This window comes from Bipolaris zeicola (genome assembly GCF_000523435.1).
Source record: "Bipolaris zeicola 26-R-13 unplaced genomic scaffold scaffold_16, whole genome shotgun sequence".
NCBI classification, from domain to species: Eukaryota; Fungi; Ascomycota; class Dothideomycetes; order Pleosporales; family Pleosporaceae; genus Bipolaris; species Bipolaris zeicola.
The window spans coordinates 162,743-178,236 of NW_006912065.1; the positions used below are offsets into that span (position 1 = coordinate 162,743).

The 15,494-nt window shown below is 51.9% G+C and overlaps 6 protein-coding genes across 6 annotated transcripts; 2 read left to right on the plus strand and 4 right to left on the minus strand.

Annotated features, from left to right (window-relative positions):
- Nucleotides 1–713: 713 nt before the first annotated feature.
- Nucleotides 714–1,622, minus strand: COCCADRAFT_86179 (uncharacterized protein; the record flags this gene model as incomplete). The annotated part of the gene is made up of 1 exon (XM_007710302.1): nucleotides 714–1,622. One exon carries the CDS (start codon nucleotides 1,620–1,622, stop codon nucleotides 714–716), a length of 909 nt encoding a protein of 302 aa, XP_007708492.1.
- Nucleotides 1,623–3,444: 1,822 nt separating this feature from the next.
- On the plus strand, nucleotides 3,445–3,880 carry COCCADRAFT_23145 (uncharacterized protein; the record flags this gene model as incomplete). Its single annotated transcript, XM_007710243.1, has 2 exons — nucleotides 3,445–3,512; nucleotides 3,568–3,880. The coding sequence occupies 2 exons, from the start codon at nucleotides 3,445–3,447 to the stop codon at nucleotides 3,878–3,880; spliced, it is 381 nt and encodes a 126-aa protein (XP_007708433.1).
- Nucleotides 3,881–4,367: 487 nt separating this feature from the next.
- Nucleotides 4,368–5,954, minus strand: COCCADRAFT_86003 (uncharacterized protein; the record flags this gene model as incomplete). Its single annotated transcript, XM_007710303.1, has 1 exon — nucleotides 4,368–5,954. The coding sequence occupies one exon, from the start codon at nucleotides 5,952–5,954 to the stop codon at nucleotides 4,368–4,370; it is 1,587 nt and encodes a 528-aa protein (XP_007708493.1).
- A 1,046-nt stretch (nucleotides 5,955–7,000) lies between these two features.
- COCCADRAFT_33528 (uncharacterized protein) lies at nucleotides 7,001–8,167 on the minus strand (the record flags this gene model as incomplete). Its single annotated transcript, XM_007710266.1, has 1 exon — nucleotides 7,001–8,167. One exon carries the CDS (start codon nucleotides 8,165–8,167, stop codon nucleotides 7,001–7,003), a length of 1,167 nt encoding a protein of 388 aa, XP_007708456.1.
- Nucleotides 8,168–8,570: 403 nt separating this feature from the next.
- On the minus strand, nucleotides 8,571–9,629 carry COCCADRAFT_86196 (uncharacterized protein; the record flags this gene model as incomplete). Its single annotated transcript, XM_007710304.1, has 1 exon — nucleotides 8,571–9,629. One exon carries the CDS (start codon nucleotides 9,627–9,629, stop codon nucleotides 8,571–8,573), a length of 1,059 nt encoding a protein of 352 aa, XP_007708494.1.
- A 1,230-nt stretch (nucleotides 9,630–10,859) lies between these two features.
- Nucleotides 10,860–15,437, plus strand: COCCADRAFT_86050 (uncharacterized protein; the record flags this gene model as incomplete). The annotated part of the gene is made up of 2 exons (XM_007710305.1): nucleotides 10,860–10,895; nucleotides 11,013–15,437. 2 exons carry the CDS (start codon nucleotides 10,860–10,862, stop codon nucleotides 15,435–15,437), a joined length of 4,461 nt encoding a protein of 1,486 aa, XP_007708495.1.
- Between the last annotated feature and the right edge of the window lie 57 nt (nucleotides 15,438–15,494).

Here is a 15,494-nt window from a genome sequence, read left to right on the forward strand (position 1 = left end):
TCTCACCCTATTCATCCACATCCAACATCTCTCTCCCATCTCCAACATTTTTCCTTTTCTCGCTTTCACTCCCACACTCCCACACATAAACTCACTTTCTGCACATAACCTATCAACCACCAAAAAACCTATATTTAGCAAAAAAAAAAAAGACCCTCCCCACTCCTACATCCCATGTCGCAAAGTTCCCCCCACGGTACCCACCAAACATGCCCCCCCACCCTGGCTTCTCTTTTCTTTTTCTTTTTCTTTTTTTTGGTTCCCAATTGACTTCTCTCTGCAGGGTGCCTGTCGTGATCATCAAACTGTGTGTATCCTGCATGTTCGGTAAACACACGACGGGTCGGGGAAACGCGCGTAATATGCAAGGTGCTCTCCCTCCCCTTGTTTTTTTTTGGGGGCGCTGCAGGGGCTTGACGCAGGGCTGTAGTATGTATGTGTGGATGTGGATGTGTATCTGCAACATCGTTTTCTTGGTTGTTTTAGGATTGGGAAGGGGAAAAAAGGAAGGAAGGGAGGGAGACACGTGTAGATAAGCAAGATGGAAACTACATTAACAATTCTCGATTCTTTGATAAGAATAAATTATTAATTATGATGGTGATGACGTTACTTTGTTACGATACTTGCTCTCTCTCTCTCTGTGCATGTAAAAAAAGAGACAGCCAGTGAAGCTCAGAAGCGGTAAGGAAAAGACAAAACAGACAAACCCTTTACATCATCGCAGCCATAACCTCCACAATCGCTGGACCAGCGACAATTGTATCATCCGTAGCCGCAGTATTACAACTCGTAAGCACCAAATAACTCTGACCCGTCACACCCTCCTTTGGCACCATGACCTCAAATCCTCCCTCTACAACCTCCACATCCACAAACACCGGTCCCGTAACCGTAATAAACGCCGCATAAACCTTTCCTTCAATCGTATACTTGGGCGTAGAAGCCACAATCTTATCTCCGCTGTACACCCCCATCTTCCCCTTCTCAGCCGGCGCCGCACTCAGCACCGGAAACGCCTTGACGGGCAACTTGGGATTACCCTCGGGACACGCCTTGATAAACTGCGCCGCAAGCGTGTACACCTCGTTGTAACCCAGCGGGTTATCAAAGGGCACGGGAAACGGCGCTTCAGCAATACTGTTCCGGATGTACGCTGCGTGCCGGGCTTCAACGGTGAGGATGGAACCTGCGGCTGTGAGATAGGTTTTGGACATTATGTCGGCGGCGGCGCCGAGGTAGGCGCTTACGCCTACGCCTTCGAGCACGGAGGCGGTGGCGAGGAAGGAGGGGATGTCGGTGTAGCCAAAGTCGTAAGTACACGCTTCAACGGGTGTAGCGCCTGCGGCTTTGAGACCAGCGGTTAGGAAAGAGACGTGTGCGGCTTCGTCTGCGGCGATTGTTTTGACGCGCTCGTAGGTTTCCTGTGTGAAGTTTGCAGAGGTGAAGTCGGCGGCGGTGTACTTGGCGAGGGCTTCAGAGTAGAAGGTCGCTTCGAGGTGTTCGAGGGTGAGGGCGTAGTTGAGGATTTCGCCGTCTGAGGGGCCGTCTGCGCGCCGGGAGATGGGCGAGGCGGAGGTGAGGGCTGCCAGGAGGGTGGTGGAGAGGAGTGTGGACTTCATTTTTTTTGGAAGATTGGGTATTAAGAGACTTGGTAAAGTAACAAAGTCTGTGGATAGTGTTCAAGTGGTAGTGATGATGAACTTGATGCCTTCTTTTCTCTCTCACGACTACAGTGTCTCTTTATACCTGTCCTCCCTTTCATTCTTCCAACTCTACTAGTCCCGCTGTTACTCCTCTCCAACCGTCATTGTCATCATCGTCGATTGTACAACATAATCGCCCGAACGGAGTGATCCTCATCCGACGCCCCCTCCCCCCAAATCCTAGCCTACGTTTAAAATTCTATACCGCAACCACCCAGGCGCAACCGTTCCGATCAGGAAACGCTCAGCAACTCCAATTTCCTAATCAGGGGGGCTGTAAGACCAAAACGGTACTGACGTGTAATAAGCGTGCAGAAACCAAGCCATACTCCGCACCATTTGCGGGTTGGGCTCGATTTCTTTGGTGTTGTTGTGGTAGTCTTGTCCCCACATTGACGGAATGCTGACCTTCCGAACGAAACAAAAGTGCGCTAAAGCGCTACAGGGCGGACTACGATCGACTTGGTGTGATTTGGCCAATTAGAAGAGACTGGACCCCCCTAGGAAGGGGGAAGATCGAGGCTTATTTTGTTTAACCTGGATTTGTTTGTCAAGACATCGTGGGGCGCGGGACATCGAGCCCGTATGTGCATTGCAGGAGGTAAATCCGCGGAACGATGGTGGATGCGGGGTTTTCTTTGGTAGAAAGAGAAGAAAATTTGTATGTATCCGGATGGGGATGTCGCGGGTCATGGACAGTGAGATGTATGACGAGTGTGGCTTTTTACTTTATTCATTGCATTTTTGGTTGCCCGTTGGGGAAGACGGCAAGACAACCGTTGTAGTACTGCAAGACTACGAATTCTCACAAACCCACCAATGCTGTTGCACATAATACTCGAGGTGTACACTGTGAACTAGCACGTCCAAATCCCACCAATAAAACTTAGCCAAGGTATATTCTTCACAATATCTCGTTCGTCCCTGAAGCTACGCGCATCTCAAAACAACACCCAACCGCACAAGCGTTCGAGCGGCCGAATTCCAGAACCCGCACTACTATCCCCACACTTGCCGCGGCCGCACTCTTTTGCACCTAGCACCAGAAAAGTGATCGCCAGATAGAAATCTCCCGCTCCAATCAAAAAAAATATTTACAACTGCCAACCTAGTAAACTAACTCATCCATGTTCCCGCCCCCGACTCATCCACCGCAAAGGCGTCGTTCGCCCTTGCCCCGGGATACCCTCCCTCCGAAAAATCTCAGAGCCCAATTTACACTAGTAGATCGACATACACATTCGCTCTAGCCGTGTATGTCTGAAACCGCGAGTCCAGATACTACGATCGATACCTAAACCGTACCTGCTTAGTCTTTCGGCAGCGCTGTTTCCCGAGTGGAAGACGTTTGATCCGGTAGTCGGTAGTTGGGTGTAACTTGCAGAAGGGCGGGCTGGGGGTTTGGGTATACAGACTAATCAAGTTTTCGAGGGAAGCAGAAGGATAGTAGTGGTGGTGGTGGTGGCGGTGGCGGCGGCGTGGAAGTAGAGAAAGCCGAGGCGAGAAGAAAGTAAGTGAGGGTGTAGTGTGGAAAGCAAGGGAGTTAAGTTTAAAGACTCTGAGAGCGAAAGTAGAAAGAATGCTTTGGACGACTTGGTTTAACTGAATAATCGTCTAATTGTCTACTTGAAGCAATAAAGACAAGATACATTATCATCTACCTTACTTCCCTCCCTCCCTCCCCCTTCTCCATCCCCGAACCTCCAAGAAATCTAAACATCACAACACACAGACAACCATGAGACTCTCAACCCCCCTCCTCAACCCCCTCCCCCTCTTCCTCGCCACAGTAACAGCAACATCGGAGTCAGTCCCTCCTCCCATCCTCCCATCTATCCATCCAACTAACACCCAGCCACAGCGCCCCTCTCTCAACCCTAACCATCCACCCCGCCTGCCCCAGCGCCATGCCCTCCGACGTTATCGTAACCCGCTCGAACGTACCCGTACCTTCCTGTGCAGCCGGCAACGAAACAAAGCCCATGATCATCAGCATGGACGGCGATAAAACAATGACGATGACGGCGGGCGGAGGCGCGATGATGACGCCTAGTATGAGTTCGAGCGGGAGTCCAGCGCAATTTACTGGTGCAGCCGTGCGTCACAGCGTAGGCGTACTTGGTGGAGGGATTTTGGCTGTGGTGGGTGGAGCGGTCGTTGCTGTCGTTGTTTAATACTCTATTTGAATCACATATGTTGCAAAAGGAGAGCAAGTCTGGAAGGAGAAGAAGAAGAAGAAGAAGAAGAAGAAGAAGAAGAAGAAAAATATATTTTTTTTCCCGATAATGTAATGAAAGAAGTAGATGATAAGAAACTCCAGTACACCGCCTATATCCCTGTATAAATCCTCCTCTCTCCGACCTAAAACCCCAAATATACCACTCCTGATTTTCCTATATATCGCTTTTTTTTGTAGTAGTAGTAGAAGATGTCGAATACATATCCTCCAAAGTCTAGTCAAAAAGATCCTCTCCCCACCCAAGTATGGTGTATACAAAGCATCGACATCTCCTCAACAATGTTCCCCCCTTCTTCGTCCCCTAAGAAACATGAGAAAAAAAATCCGATAACAACTCGTAAGAAAAAAAGAAGAAAAAAACTCCAAGATACATGCCACCCATCACCAACACACACATACAGAAATCCTTCAAAGCAACCAGTTTAAGAATCAAACACAGCACCATACGCCGCACCACCCCAAGCTTTAACCCCTTCAACAACCTCTCTTGTAACCTTTGGATTGCTAACCACCATAACAGCTTCAATCTGCGCTTCCTGCATCAAATACGTAGTCTCGCCCGCAACATCCGGTCTTCCCTGTTTCGAATCGAAAATCCTCGGCTCAGGATCCACATTGCGGATGATATCCTGTACGAATTGCCAATGGGGTGCATCAGGCTGGTAGACGCACCACATGACCTTGATCGTACGTCCTTGCTTCTTCATGTTGGCAATGGCGGGGCTGCGTAGGAGGGAGAGCATGGGGCCGATGCCTGCGCCTGTGGCGACGAGCAAGAGGGAGTTGAAGAGCGGGGAGAAGGCGAGGAAGTTCATGGCGGCTGGCTTGCGGATCCAGATGTGGGTTGGCGGGTTTTGGATTATGGCTTTTGTCCAGTCACCGGCTTGCGAAATCACTATGTAGGCGGATTCGCCGTCGGGATTGGGGATCGTGGCGAAGGCGTGCCATTCCATGAGGGGACTCCGCGAGAAGCGCATGGTGGATGTGTAAGGCATGTACTTGAAGGGGAAGCTGAGCTTGACTTCGCGGCTCGAGACGAGTTCGGTAGTGATGGGTACTCGGCGCATGCGTGTCCAGGGGAGGATGATGATAGAGGTTGTGGCGGCTAAGAGCCATACGGCGGGGTTGGCGTGCATGTCTGGATTCTCTGGGCTTTTGCTGGATACGCCGGCGTGGATCCAAAGGACGATGAGCGCTGTCCAACCGCCAAAGCGGTGCGTATGTTCGAAAGTGTTGTGGAATTTGACGCGGAGCCGTGGATGAGCCGTAACGCACACGAGAAAGATGGAAAACAGGAATGAGTAACAAGCGATAATGTCGACCCACATGGACGCCGTTGCAGTTCCTGCGTCTGAGTTTCCGAGGAAGAATACAGTGTTGCGATATACAAAGTATGTGTACCAGAAGAGCGCTGAGATTGCACAGCCGATATGAAATCCGCCATAATGATGAAGGTCTGAAATCGTCCTCGCAAACCAGAATGGTAGGTTTGAGGGCATCTTTGCCACAAAGGCAAAGGTCAAGTTAATAAGGTCTTCTTGGCGAACAAATACGGCGGCGAAGATGTTGGCGGCGGTAGCGATAAGAGGTGCGGCGAGAGAGAGGCGCTTGTATAAAACAGCGAATACAACAATATTTATGATAAAGGTCAGCCCGATGAGTACGCGGTAAGCCGAGAGCCAGTGGAGGCTCAAGAATTTGATCCATTGCCTGTGCGTCCATCTTGTGTTTGGCAATGGGACCGCGGAAACACTGTGTGTTTTCACAGCGTTACCTGACTTGGTGCCGGCGTTTTTCTCGCTCATTGAGGCATAGACCTGCATTGATGTGGATTTGAGGCTCTCCTGCGATGAGTTGATTGATGACGCTCGAGTATTGTCAGAGGTATCAAGTGGATCTGAACGCTGGTGGATCTGGACAACGCCTTCATTCGAATCAACATGCTCCTCCTCGGGAACATTCGGTGGAGAATGTTCAAGTGACTCTACGGACGAATTGCGTGATTCCATATGTTGAGACCGGCGGGTTCCGGAAGAGTCAGAAGGAATATGTAGGCTAGGAGAGGTTAAGGGCGGTCTGCATCGGCAACCATTGGATGCTTGAGGTGGCGTTGCCATCGTGACAGTGAAAGACTAAAAGAGCGGTAAGGAGATAGGCTCAGAGTGAAAGAAGACTTTTGGTTGTTGATGAAATGGTTGGAAGTGCTGTTTACTATCAATGATTCCATGACGATTTTATATCGTTGTCCAGCCCTGTGTGCATATTCCCCTATTGGAGAGAGCACCGGTGTTGATGCTCTAAATTTGTTCATACACAATGCTCCTGCAGCCCGTAATCGGGTCTACTAAAGATGTCTCAGTGGCTTGGTCGTTCAGCCTCTCAGTGATGATACACGCTCAGCGTATGGTTAGGTCAGCACTACCATGAGCTTCATTGGGGATCGAGAGTCAGGCTAGCGTATATTCAGTCCTCGGTGTGAAGCTGTAGGCGCGCATTCTGCATTAATCTCACTTTTTTAGATGAATTCCTTAACAGGATACCACAGTGCAGCACTCCTGGAAGCCTCGCATTGCAATTGGTCGATTGGCTGCATTTGTTATTATTATCTTGCCCCTGGGGCCAATAACCCAACTGAAATAGACTCTCGTGTCAGACGCATAGATAACATGCAATGCAGAGTATAGTAGCTATCATGTAGTCTGGACAAGCATAATACCGTATTCGTCGCTTTAGGCGAATGCACTGGAGCACGGACGCCATTGACCTCAGTGGCTTAGCAGATTTGGTGAGTGGTAAGTGAATATCGGAGGCCGTTGCCAAGACTTTAGATCTGGTATCTCAGACCTGAGCACGAAGTGGCGGCCATGCAACGACGAGGCTTGTCAAGTGAGGGCTGTGTAACAAAACAGCCTCAGAGTCATTGCGCTAGCTTGTTCCAAAAGAGGTTTTTGGTCTGTGCATGCGGCTGACATAGTCGACGTACAATGTGTAGCTAGAGCGCTGCATGTGAATGTGACCTTTAACGGAAATCGGACAGACAGCACGTGCAGCAACATCAGAGACCGTTGAGAAACGCCAGTAATTCTTGCACAACTTTCTCTGGCTGCTCTTGCTGCGGCCAGTGACCTGCGCCTTTGATGAAATGATTTCCTCGGAAGTCGGAACAAGAATGCGGATAAGACTCAATGGCCCCGGGTTGCTGATAGTTCCCCCAGTCGTTTGCGCCTGAGATGAAGGTGCTTGGGCACTCGATCTTCTTGCCTGCAAAAAGCTCTAAATCCTTCATACGATCCGGATCAGTGGTTATGCGATAGTAGTTGAGGCCACCCTGGAAACCTGTTCGAGACCATTCTTCCACGTAAACTGCAAGGTCCTGGTCGGGCATCCATGACTTGGTCGCCGACGTGTCCTGGCCAGCCATCATGTTAGCAATGGTTTCAGGCATGGATAGGCGTAGCGGCATAATGTAGTAGAAAGGTAATCTTGCCAGCTCTTGGGCCGTCCAGCTCTCCAAGGGGTGGGGCTCATTCTGTTTCCAGTCGGCTGATTTGACATGAATGTATCCTCTTAGAAACTCATGCAAACCTTGGGTAGGGTTAGCCCAGTCTTGCGCTGCTACACTAGTACTGTTGTACCACTTGTAGTGTTTTCTTGGCTCAGCTAGGCTTGCCAGCTCAGCATGGACATCAAGTGGCGGTGCAGAGGCGTCCATTTGTCGCTCAGCTCGAGCTGTGTTAAACGGAAGGGGCGCAGGAGCCTTGAATGGGTGGCTCATCATTACAACGCTCTTGAAAAAGTCCGGGCGCATCAAAGCGCACATGCTAGCAGTCACAGCTCCAAAGTCATGGCCGACGATGCACTTGACTTCGCGATGACCCAAGGCGTTGACCAGGGTAACGACGTCGCGGACGACATTAGTCATAGCAAATTGCGACAAATTGGTATTGATGAATGATGAATTGTCCCAACCAGTGGTCCTTCCGTAGCCTCGCTGGTCGAATGCAACGACATGGTAGCCGGCGTCTGCTACAGGCACCATTACCTTTCTCCAGGAGAAGGCGAGTTCAGGAAAACCGTGGCAGAGAACGATGAGAGGCTTATGTTGCCTTGGCGTATAGCCAGCTTCGATCATGTGAAAGGTGATTCCGTTGGATGGGCAGTGAACATAGTTTTCGGTTATGCCGTCTGGAAGTGGCAGAGGCGGCAGCTGCGAAGCTGACATGTTGATGGCTTGTCACGTGAGAGTGGATCAAAAGTACGGATGAAGCGATAAATAATGGGTGATTGTTGTAGGTGATTTTCAAACACAAAAACGTACGACTCGAGATGACAGTGTAGAGCTAAGAGTGAGTCTACGATGCGGGGAAGACGTGAGAGGGAGCTGCCAAGCTGCGTAATACTAGTAGTGGCCCACTTGCGGTAGGTAGTACGTAAGGAAGTAGTACGATGCTGACACATACTAAATTTACATGCCTATCAATTCTCCCCTACAACAAGAACTAATCTTACAGAGGTCAAAGGTTGCTTTTGATGCAACCATAGACTCGATCTATCTACACCTGGTTTCACCTGTCGTAGTTCCCAACTTGGTAGGGCGTAACCTTTTCAGGAAAGAGCTTGCCCTTTTATGAACTAAACAAAGAACTTTCCGACCGTTGTTTACCCTTCTCTACTACAGCCTCGATGAATTCCCTTGGTCCTTGATGAGAAACATGCTCCGCATTCGTTTTGAGATAATGCTCTACAAATACACCCCAAAGTTTCTTGTCTCCCTCGTCGGTGGCAGTGGGACGCGGGTAATATGGATCATTGAACCAGAAGCCCTCGACCAGTTTCTTCATTACCTCCTTGCACCCTGCCTCGTCATCCGCATGATACTCAAAACGCTGGCACTGATTAAAATCCAGTAGCCACATCGATGTCTGTTCATTTCTGAGATTGGTCATATGCAATCTCCCTGCTGTATCCTTTGTAGCTGCACGGACTTCCTGTTCGCTTGGATAACTACTACTGACAAGATGGCCGCCTCCAAGGACGAATTCTACATCGTTTGCATCGATGCCAACTTTCCAGTGGAGGAAAGCTAGAGTCTGTGCCATGGTGACAGCGTAGCGTTCTGGACGTAACCCGAGTCGTTTCATCTCGTTGACGTGAAGTGGAAAGTTACGAAGCTGGAAACATCCGGCTTCCCTATGCGACGTGCAACTGCGCCGGCCTAGATAGAGTCTTACTAGGCAATCATTGTTCTCATGTCTCGCGAGAAATTTGGTTTTGATTGTTTTGATTGCTTTGGGGCATAGTAGGTCTACGATGTCTTCGCGGAAGCAGAGACGCACAGACAGGATGCGCTTCGAGATGAGACCGTAGTTTGGGATAGACGGGATTCCTTTAGGGAAGCAGGAAGCTGTTGAAAACCAGATTGTACTCCCGCGCGTGATCCATGCTTCAGGCCGAGGGACCGATATGTTTACGGAGCTGAGAGGGGCCAGAGTGCTGTATACTGAGTAATGGATCTGGTAGTCGGTAAAAAGCTCATCTTCTTTGGCAGGAGAGTTGGGTATCTTTACGACGGAATCGGTGTCGTTCAATGCAAGCACCGTTCCACACTGTCCCCTACCGACTTCGATGTGGTTGGCTCTGGCGGCGGGAGGGGTGCTTAGAATGTTTCCGCACCAACTCAACATGTCTTGTAGTAGATTTATAAAGCACATACTTGGAAACTTTAGAAGAGAACCTGCTTGTCCTCCATGCGTGGAAACTTGTAGTAGATGGGAAGTGGCTGCCTAACTGTTTTGCAAGAAAGAACACTGTATCAATAGATGAAACCATGGTTCACCAATCCAAGATACCGGAGGAACAACAAAAACTGGTATTGTATTACTGCCGACTAACAGGTTTGATCCCAAGCCGGTTGATCGCAGCACAGCGAAACAGTGTTGTTTTATCGAGTAGTAAAATCCAAATATAACATTTTCTCCAAGTAAATCACCCTAGGCCAACATAGTCTTCGATGCATGGGATTGTTTCACAAAAGGCAAACCCCTTCAAGGGTTGTATTTTATTCGGTCCTTGTCTTTTTCTCTTTTTAATTGAGATGCTTCTCCAGTTCATGCGTTCAGGGCCTGAGGCGGCAAAGCGGAGGGCTGACCCCTGTTCAGCCCTGTGGGTTAGCTGGATGAGTGGTGCTTACACACAATGTTTTGACAACATGGCAGTATCCTCGACACGACCCCTTCTACGCCCCTTGCCATGTTTCCAGTAGGCGACTAGTAAAAGGTCTATCGTGGCCCAAGTGGGTCTCTGGCCTGGTGTTGCTGTGTCGATGGGCCGTTAGTGCAAATCAGGGACCGGCTGGCCCTGGGCCGGCCTACGGGCGTGACGTCTGTGGCTGGAGCAGACATCTAGACTGAGCGAGTCGGCGTCGTGTTGTGCGGTGGCCTGGGCTGCGCGATGTGACGAACAGGTGTATGGATATTATTGCTCCGTGACGACACCCCGTCCAAGCTTCCACCCTTGTCCTCGACGGCGTACCATAAGGCGATCCTCTTGCCTGTTTTGCTCTCATGGACGACTCCACTCGAGCCAAATAGACGGCGTCTTCTTCCTACCCTCGTCGGTCCGCAACCCATCCATCCATCTCACTCCTCGCCCTGCCGCCCGCCACGTCTGCGCTGTCCTTCTCTTAGTTTTCCTTTCTTTTTGTTTTCCTGTAGGCTTGATGCAATTGGCCTTGCACGCTCCTTGATCCAGTGCCGCCGGGTTCCGTGTCTACCACTAGACGTGACATCATCTAAGCGGTCCCTGCTGCTGCACCTCAACTTCGGCCCCAGACCGAGACTACACCACGCCCATAGACGCCGAGATAATGCAGATCCGCCCACGACTGCTGTAATTCCTAATCCAGCCCGCCCACCATGTTTGGCAAGCGACGAAGAGCAGCCTCGAGTCCGGTAGGTTGTGTCTTTTTTTCTGGCTGTGGATGCGCGCGCGCACATGTCGTGTCGCGCAAACACGGCCATGTAATATGGCGACGCGGTGCCTGCTAACACATGCTCTTCCCCGTGCAGGCCCAGCGAGCGCCTCCTCCCAGCGCCTCCGCCTCGCTCGCCGCCTCCAAAGCCTTCATCAAGAGCGCCGAATCCAATGGCGCCCTCTCGTCCGCCGCCGCCGCAGCAGCCCTGCGTACTCACTCGCCAACACCGACGTCCGTAGCAGATACCGTCACCAAGCGCATGGCCCGACGCGGTTCGCTCTCATCCAACGGCAGCTACTCGAGAGAGCCGTCCGGTTCCCTGCATCGGCAGTCGAGTTCAGGGTCCATGACGGAGCGCTCGTTCCGCGCACCATCGCCAGGCAGAGGAAGTCCAGCTGAAACCAATGCGCCACCTGTCCCGCCTGTGCCCGCAAACATACAGCATCACGACGGTGGCATGCGTCGCCGCGCATCGAGTGTCGAGCCCCTCTATCGCGGAGCATCGCCAGGCCCCAGAGGCGGAGGCAGAGGTGTGAGCTTAGACAGGGGCGCTAGTACTCCTCGACGAGCGCCCCAACGTCCCGCCAACCCTCTTACCAATGTTTCAGAGGAAGAAGACACTGCCCGGTCTATAAACTTCTCCCGTCCCATGTCCCCCGGCGTAGTAGGCACCAAGCCAAGCCCACCACAGACTACTGCTTCGTCTGGATGGTTTGGTGGGCCCGTTGTCAACCAAGATGCCCTTCAGCGCATGGCATCAACCTCACGGCCAAAGACATCGAGCGGTGTCTCTAGCCACCATGTCCAGAACACCCAGAGATCCATACAAAATGCAGCCGAGCGCCCGGTCAGCTCACATCGCATCTCGCATGGTGTCGAAGGCTCTCGGCTATCAAGCGGCAGTATGCGTGTGAAGCCATCCGGAACAGCTGTACAAAAGCAAACATATCCGTCGAGACAGGCCCCACGACCCGTTGATCCGAACTCGCCAGATGCCGTCTATGACCCATCGTCCCGCACCTTTATCCACAAGCAGGACGCCATGGCCCGTCATAGGGAGATACACGAAATGCCTGAGCCCGAGCCCCAACCTGGACCACAGCCTGCAGAGACTTTTCATTCTGTTCATATACCAGAGAACCAAATGGGTCGTGGATCACCCAGCCCTATCCGTCATTACGTTCGACAAGAACCGCCACCGCCTCAGCGAAGAGAGGAACCGAGGGCAGCTGTTCAACGGCACTCTGATGAATTTAATGATGCTAATATGCAGCCTCCTGAGAAGGCAAACGCTAGTCGCAGACTTGAAGATTCTGGCTATGGCACAATAGTTGGGTACGATGACGACGCGGCTTCGTCCACTGTTGCCCAGAACCAGGACAACCCCTACCCCCGACTATCCACCCCGGTAAATTCTAGGCCCGCAAGTACTTATGATAGTCAAGACCACGAACGCGCCGGGCGAAATGAAAATTCACCGTTAAGCCCACCTCGCACCGCTCATTTCGCGCCCTTAGCTACCGAACTTACTGGGCTGAAGCACGAACCGCTGCCCCGATCAGTATCCCCTGCAAAATCTGCACTAAAAGCGTCACCCTCAGTATCGCGTCGTGGCGAGTCTCCGCTCCGCTCCAACGGGCTTTTACACACCAGAGGTGCTTCAAGTGAAGCATCGGACACTGCCTCGGAGGAGGGAGGAAGGCGCAAGAAGAAGAACGTTCGTGTTAGCTTTGAGGAAGATGTGGTGGCCCCTAGTACCTCTGCCCCGACTCACCCTGAGATGCCTAATTACGGAAGCCTTGGGGCATCCAGATGGAGTCCAATAGCTGAAAAGGACGATGAGTTTGAAGACCTCAAGAAGCCGCGACCTGCTCTGCCTCTTTTTGGTAGTATCCGAGACAAGGAGCGACGTCACAGGGAGGAAGTGCCTGAAAAGGTAACTGAGACCGTGTCCGTCAGTCCTGTCGGTGATCAATCTCGGGTTTCAAGCGACATTGCGCTTGGCAGCATTGTTTCCGACGACCATGCTCGAAAGCAGAGAGGATCATCTGATCCTCTTCCACCTGAGGTTACTTCTGTCGAAGGCAGTGGTTACGTGTCAGACTCTAGCGAATACTCGGACAAGCACGGGGTTACAGAGCATAAGGAAATGTCTCAGCAACCACCAGCTCTGGAGCCAAAGTCTCTGTCTATCCCGCATGAAGAAGTACCATCGACGACGATCACAGCATCAGAACAAAACGCCCATGTTCCCGATATTGCATTCCAACCTGCAACCCCTAGCCCGTTTGAGAAGCCTGAACCGAATTTCCCAAGCATAACTATTCCTGGAGGGTGGGACGAAGATGCCACTGGTGCTAGGAGCCAAACCCCCAAACCAGCTATATCTACATCGACACCCTCTACGAACACTACGGAGCCGACAAGTCAGGTGCCACAATCCAACTCACAGGAAGAAGACACCACAGACGATGAAAGCAGTATATATAGCGATGCTTATGAGGATTTGTCTGACGGAGGCGGATTTGCTAGTATCGATGCTCTTATGGATAAGCCGATCAACCCTTCGTCATCTGGACTGATGCACTCAAAGTATGCGGATCAAGATACAACGGAAGGCCCTGCCTTGAAGTCTGGGCAACAGACTTCTGCGGAGGATAGTGACGACTCACAGGCAACTCCAACACAAGACTGGACCCCTGCTCAGTTGCATTGGAGTGGCTTGAATGCGTCTTTCAAACAAGCCGATAAGATTGAGACGTCTGTCGAGCAAATACCGCCTCCCCAAAAAGGTACTGATCAGCCTATGCAACGTTCGACTTCGCAGGATCGCCCGGTATCAGTAGCTTCACCATCACAGTCGACCAAGCCTCTAAAGTCGGCCTTGAAAAAGAGTCCAGCTCCGGAAACAACTCGACCAGCCGAGCCCTCAAACAGGACTACGCAGGCTTCCGCACCTAGGGAAAGCCGTTCAGAGGTGCACATGAGAAGAACCATGCGCGGTAGTTCAAACACAGATGCGCCAGCTGAACCCCGAATGGGATCCACAATGCGTTCGACCATGAGGGGAGGACCAGAAAGCCCTCCTAGAGCACAGCCACAGATGCGACAGAGTATGCGGTCAGAGGATACACTACCAAAGGCCAATATCAGCCTAGCTGCATCTCGCCATAGCATGACACCGGTGGAAACCAAGCCCCGAGGCGCACTGCAAAAGAAGAATATTCCACCTCCAGTTGCTTCCAAGGCAAGGCCACAGAGTATGCCTGCTGCGAAGCCAAAGCCTGCGCCAGTGCCTACATATGACAGCGACTCTGACGCTTCTGTTAGCAGCTTCCAGCGAACTAGAAGCCGAGGATCCCGTCAACAAGGTGGACGGTACACAATGCGTGGCTCCATGAGGCAAAACCCTACACCGTCCCTGCGCGCCAGTGCACCAGCTCCAAGACAGGTTCGCGCCATATCACCACGGGAGTCTCCATCGCCTGCCATGCGAAGGTCCATGCGGTCCTCTTCACCGACCCCGGACCCAGCCAAATCATCAAGGTTCAGCATCCGATCATTGTCACCAATGGGAAGGTTCCGCAAGGGACCCGATGTCCGTCCGTCCTCGCCTATACAGGAGAAGCCAATGCCTTCGTTCACCAAGCAGCCCAAGCCTGCCAAACAAGCGCCTCAACCAGCTAAGGCGCCCAAAGCGGTCAAGGTGCCATTCAAAAGCCGCTTCGCTGATTCGAGTGATGAGGATGAAGATGACCGGCCCAGGCTATTTCAAAGTCGATTTGAAGATTCGGACGATGAGCCGATGGACTACGAGTTGCCTCCTGGCTTGACTCCAGTCCGAGGTATTCCTAGGAAACCTGGCGAAGAGGATGGGGACTCTACGGATTTAGAAGAAGAGGTGGATGAGGAAGTTCCCGAGGACGTTTCCAAGCCTGTTCCGCAAACGAATGGAACCAACGGCCATGTTAATGGGCAGGGTGCAGCGCTAGCCACTGGCTCGCTCCGCGATAGCAAACATGCCGCTTTACCCACATTCGAGTCCGGTAAGAGCAAGAAGAAGCGTGGTTTCTTTGGCCTAGGAAAAAAGAAGACGCCTCAGGCCGAGCCTGTCCCTGCTCAATCCGAACCAGTACAGCCCGTCTCTACACACGGTAACATTCCCATGCCCCCTGCGCAACGTAACCGCGATAAGGGCGCCCCCATGACCCCGATTGACGAGGATAAGGAGTTCGCTGAGCCAGCCCCTACCTCCCCTAAGCGGTCGCCCAAGCTCCAACGACGATCAACCCCGGACTGGCCTCTGCCTCCTCCACCACCCATTGGAACTGATGATCGGCCAATGAGCTCAGACGGTGTTGCGCCTCGTAGACCGCGTTTCGCCACGCGACAGCCCAGTGCTGTATCTAATGTCTCTGCGCCTGTGGTCGATGCACAGGGCCATTCGGTCGCGTATGGCCGAAGTGGGAAGAAGAAGAAGTTTCAGGGTCTGAGACGTGTTTTTGGACTCAATGATTGAAGTGTGAAGTGTTGGGCAACTTTACTCCGCGCGTTCAAGGCACGGGTCCTCCTCTCC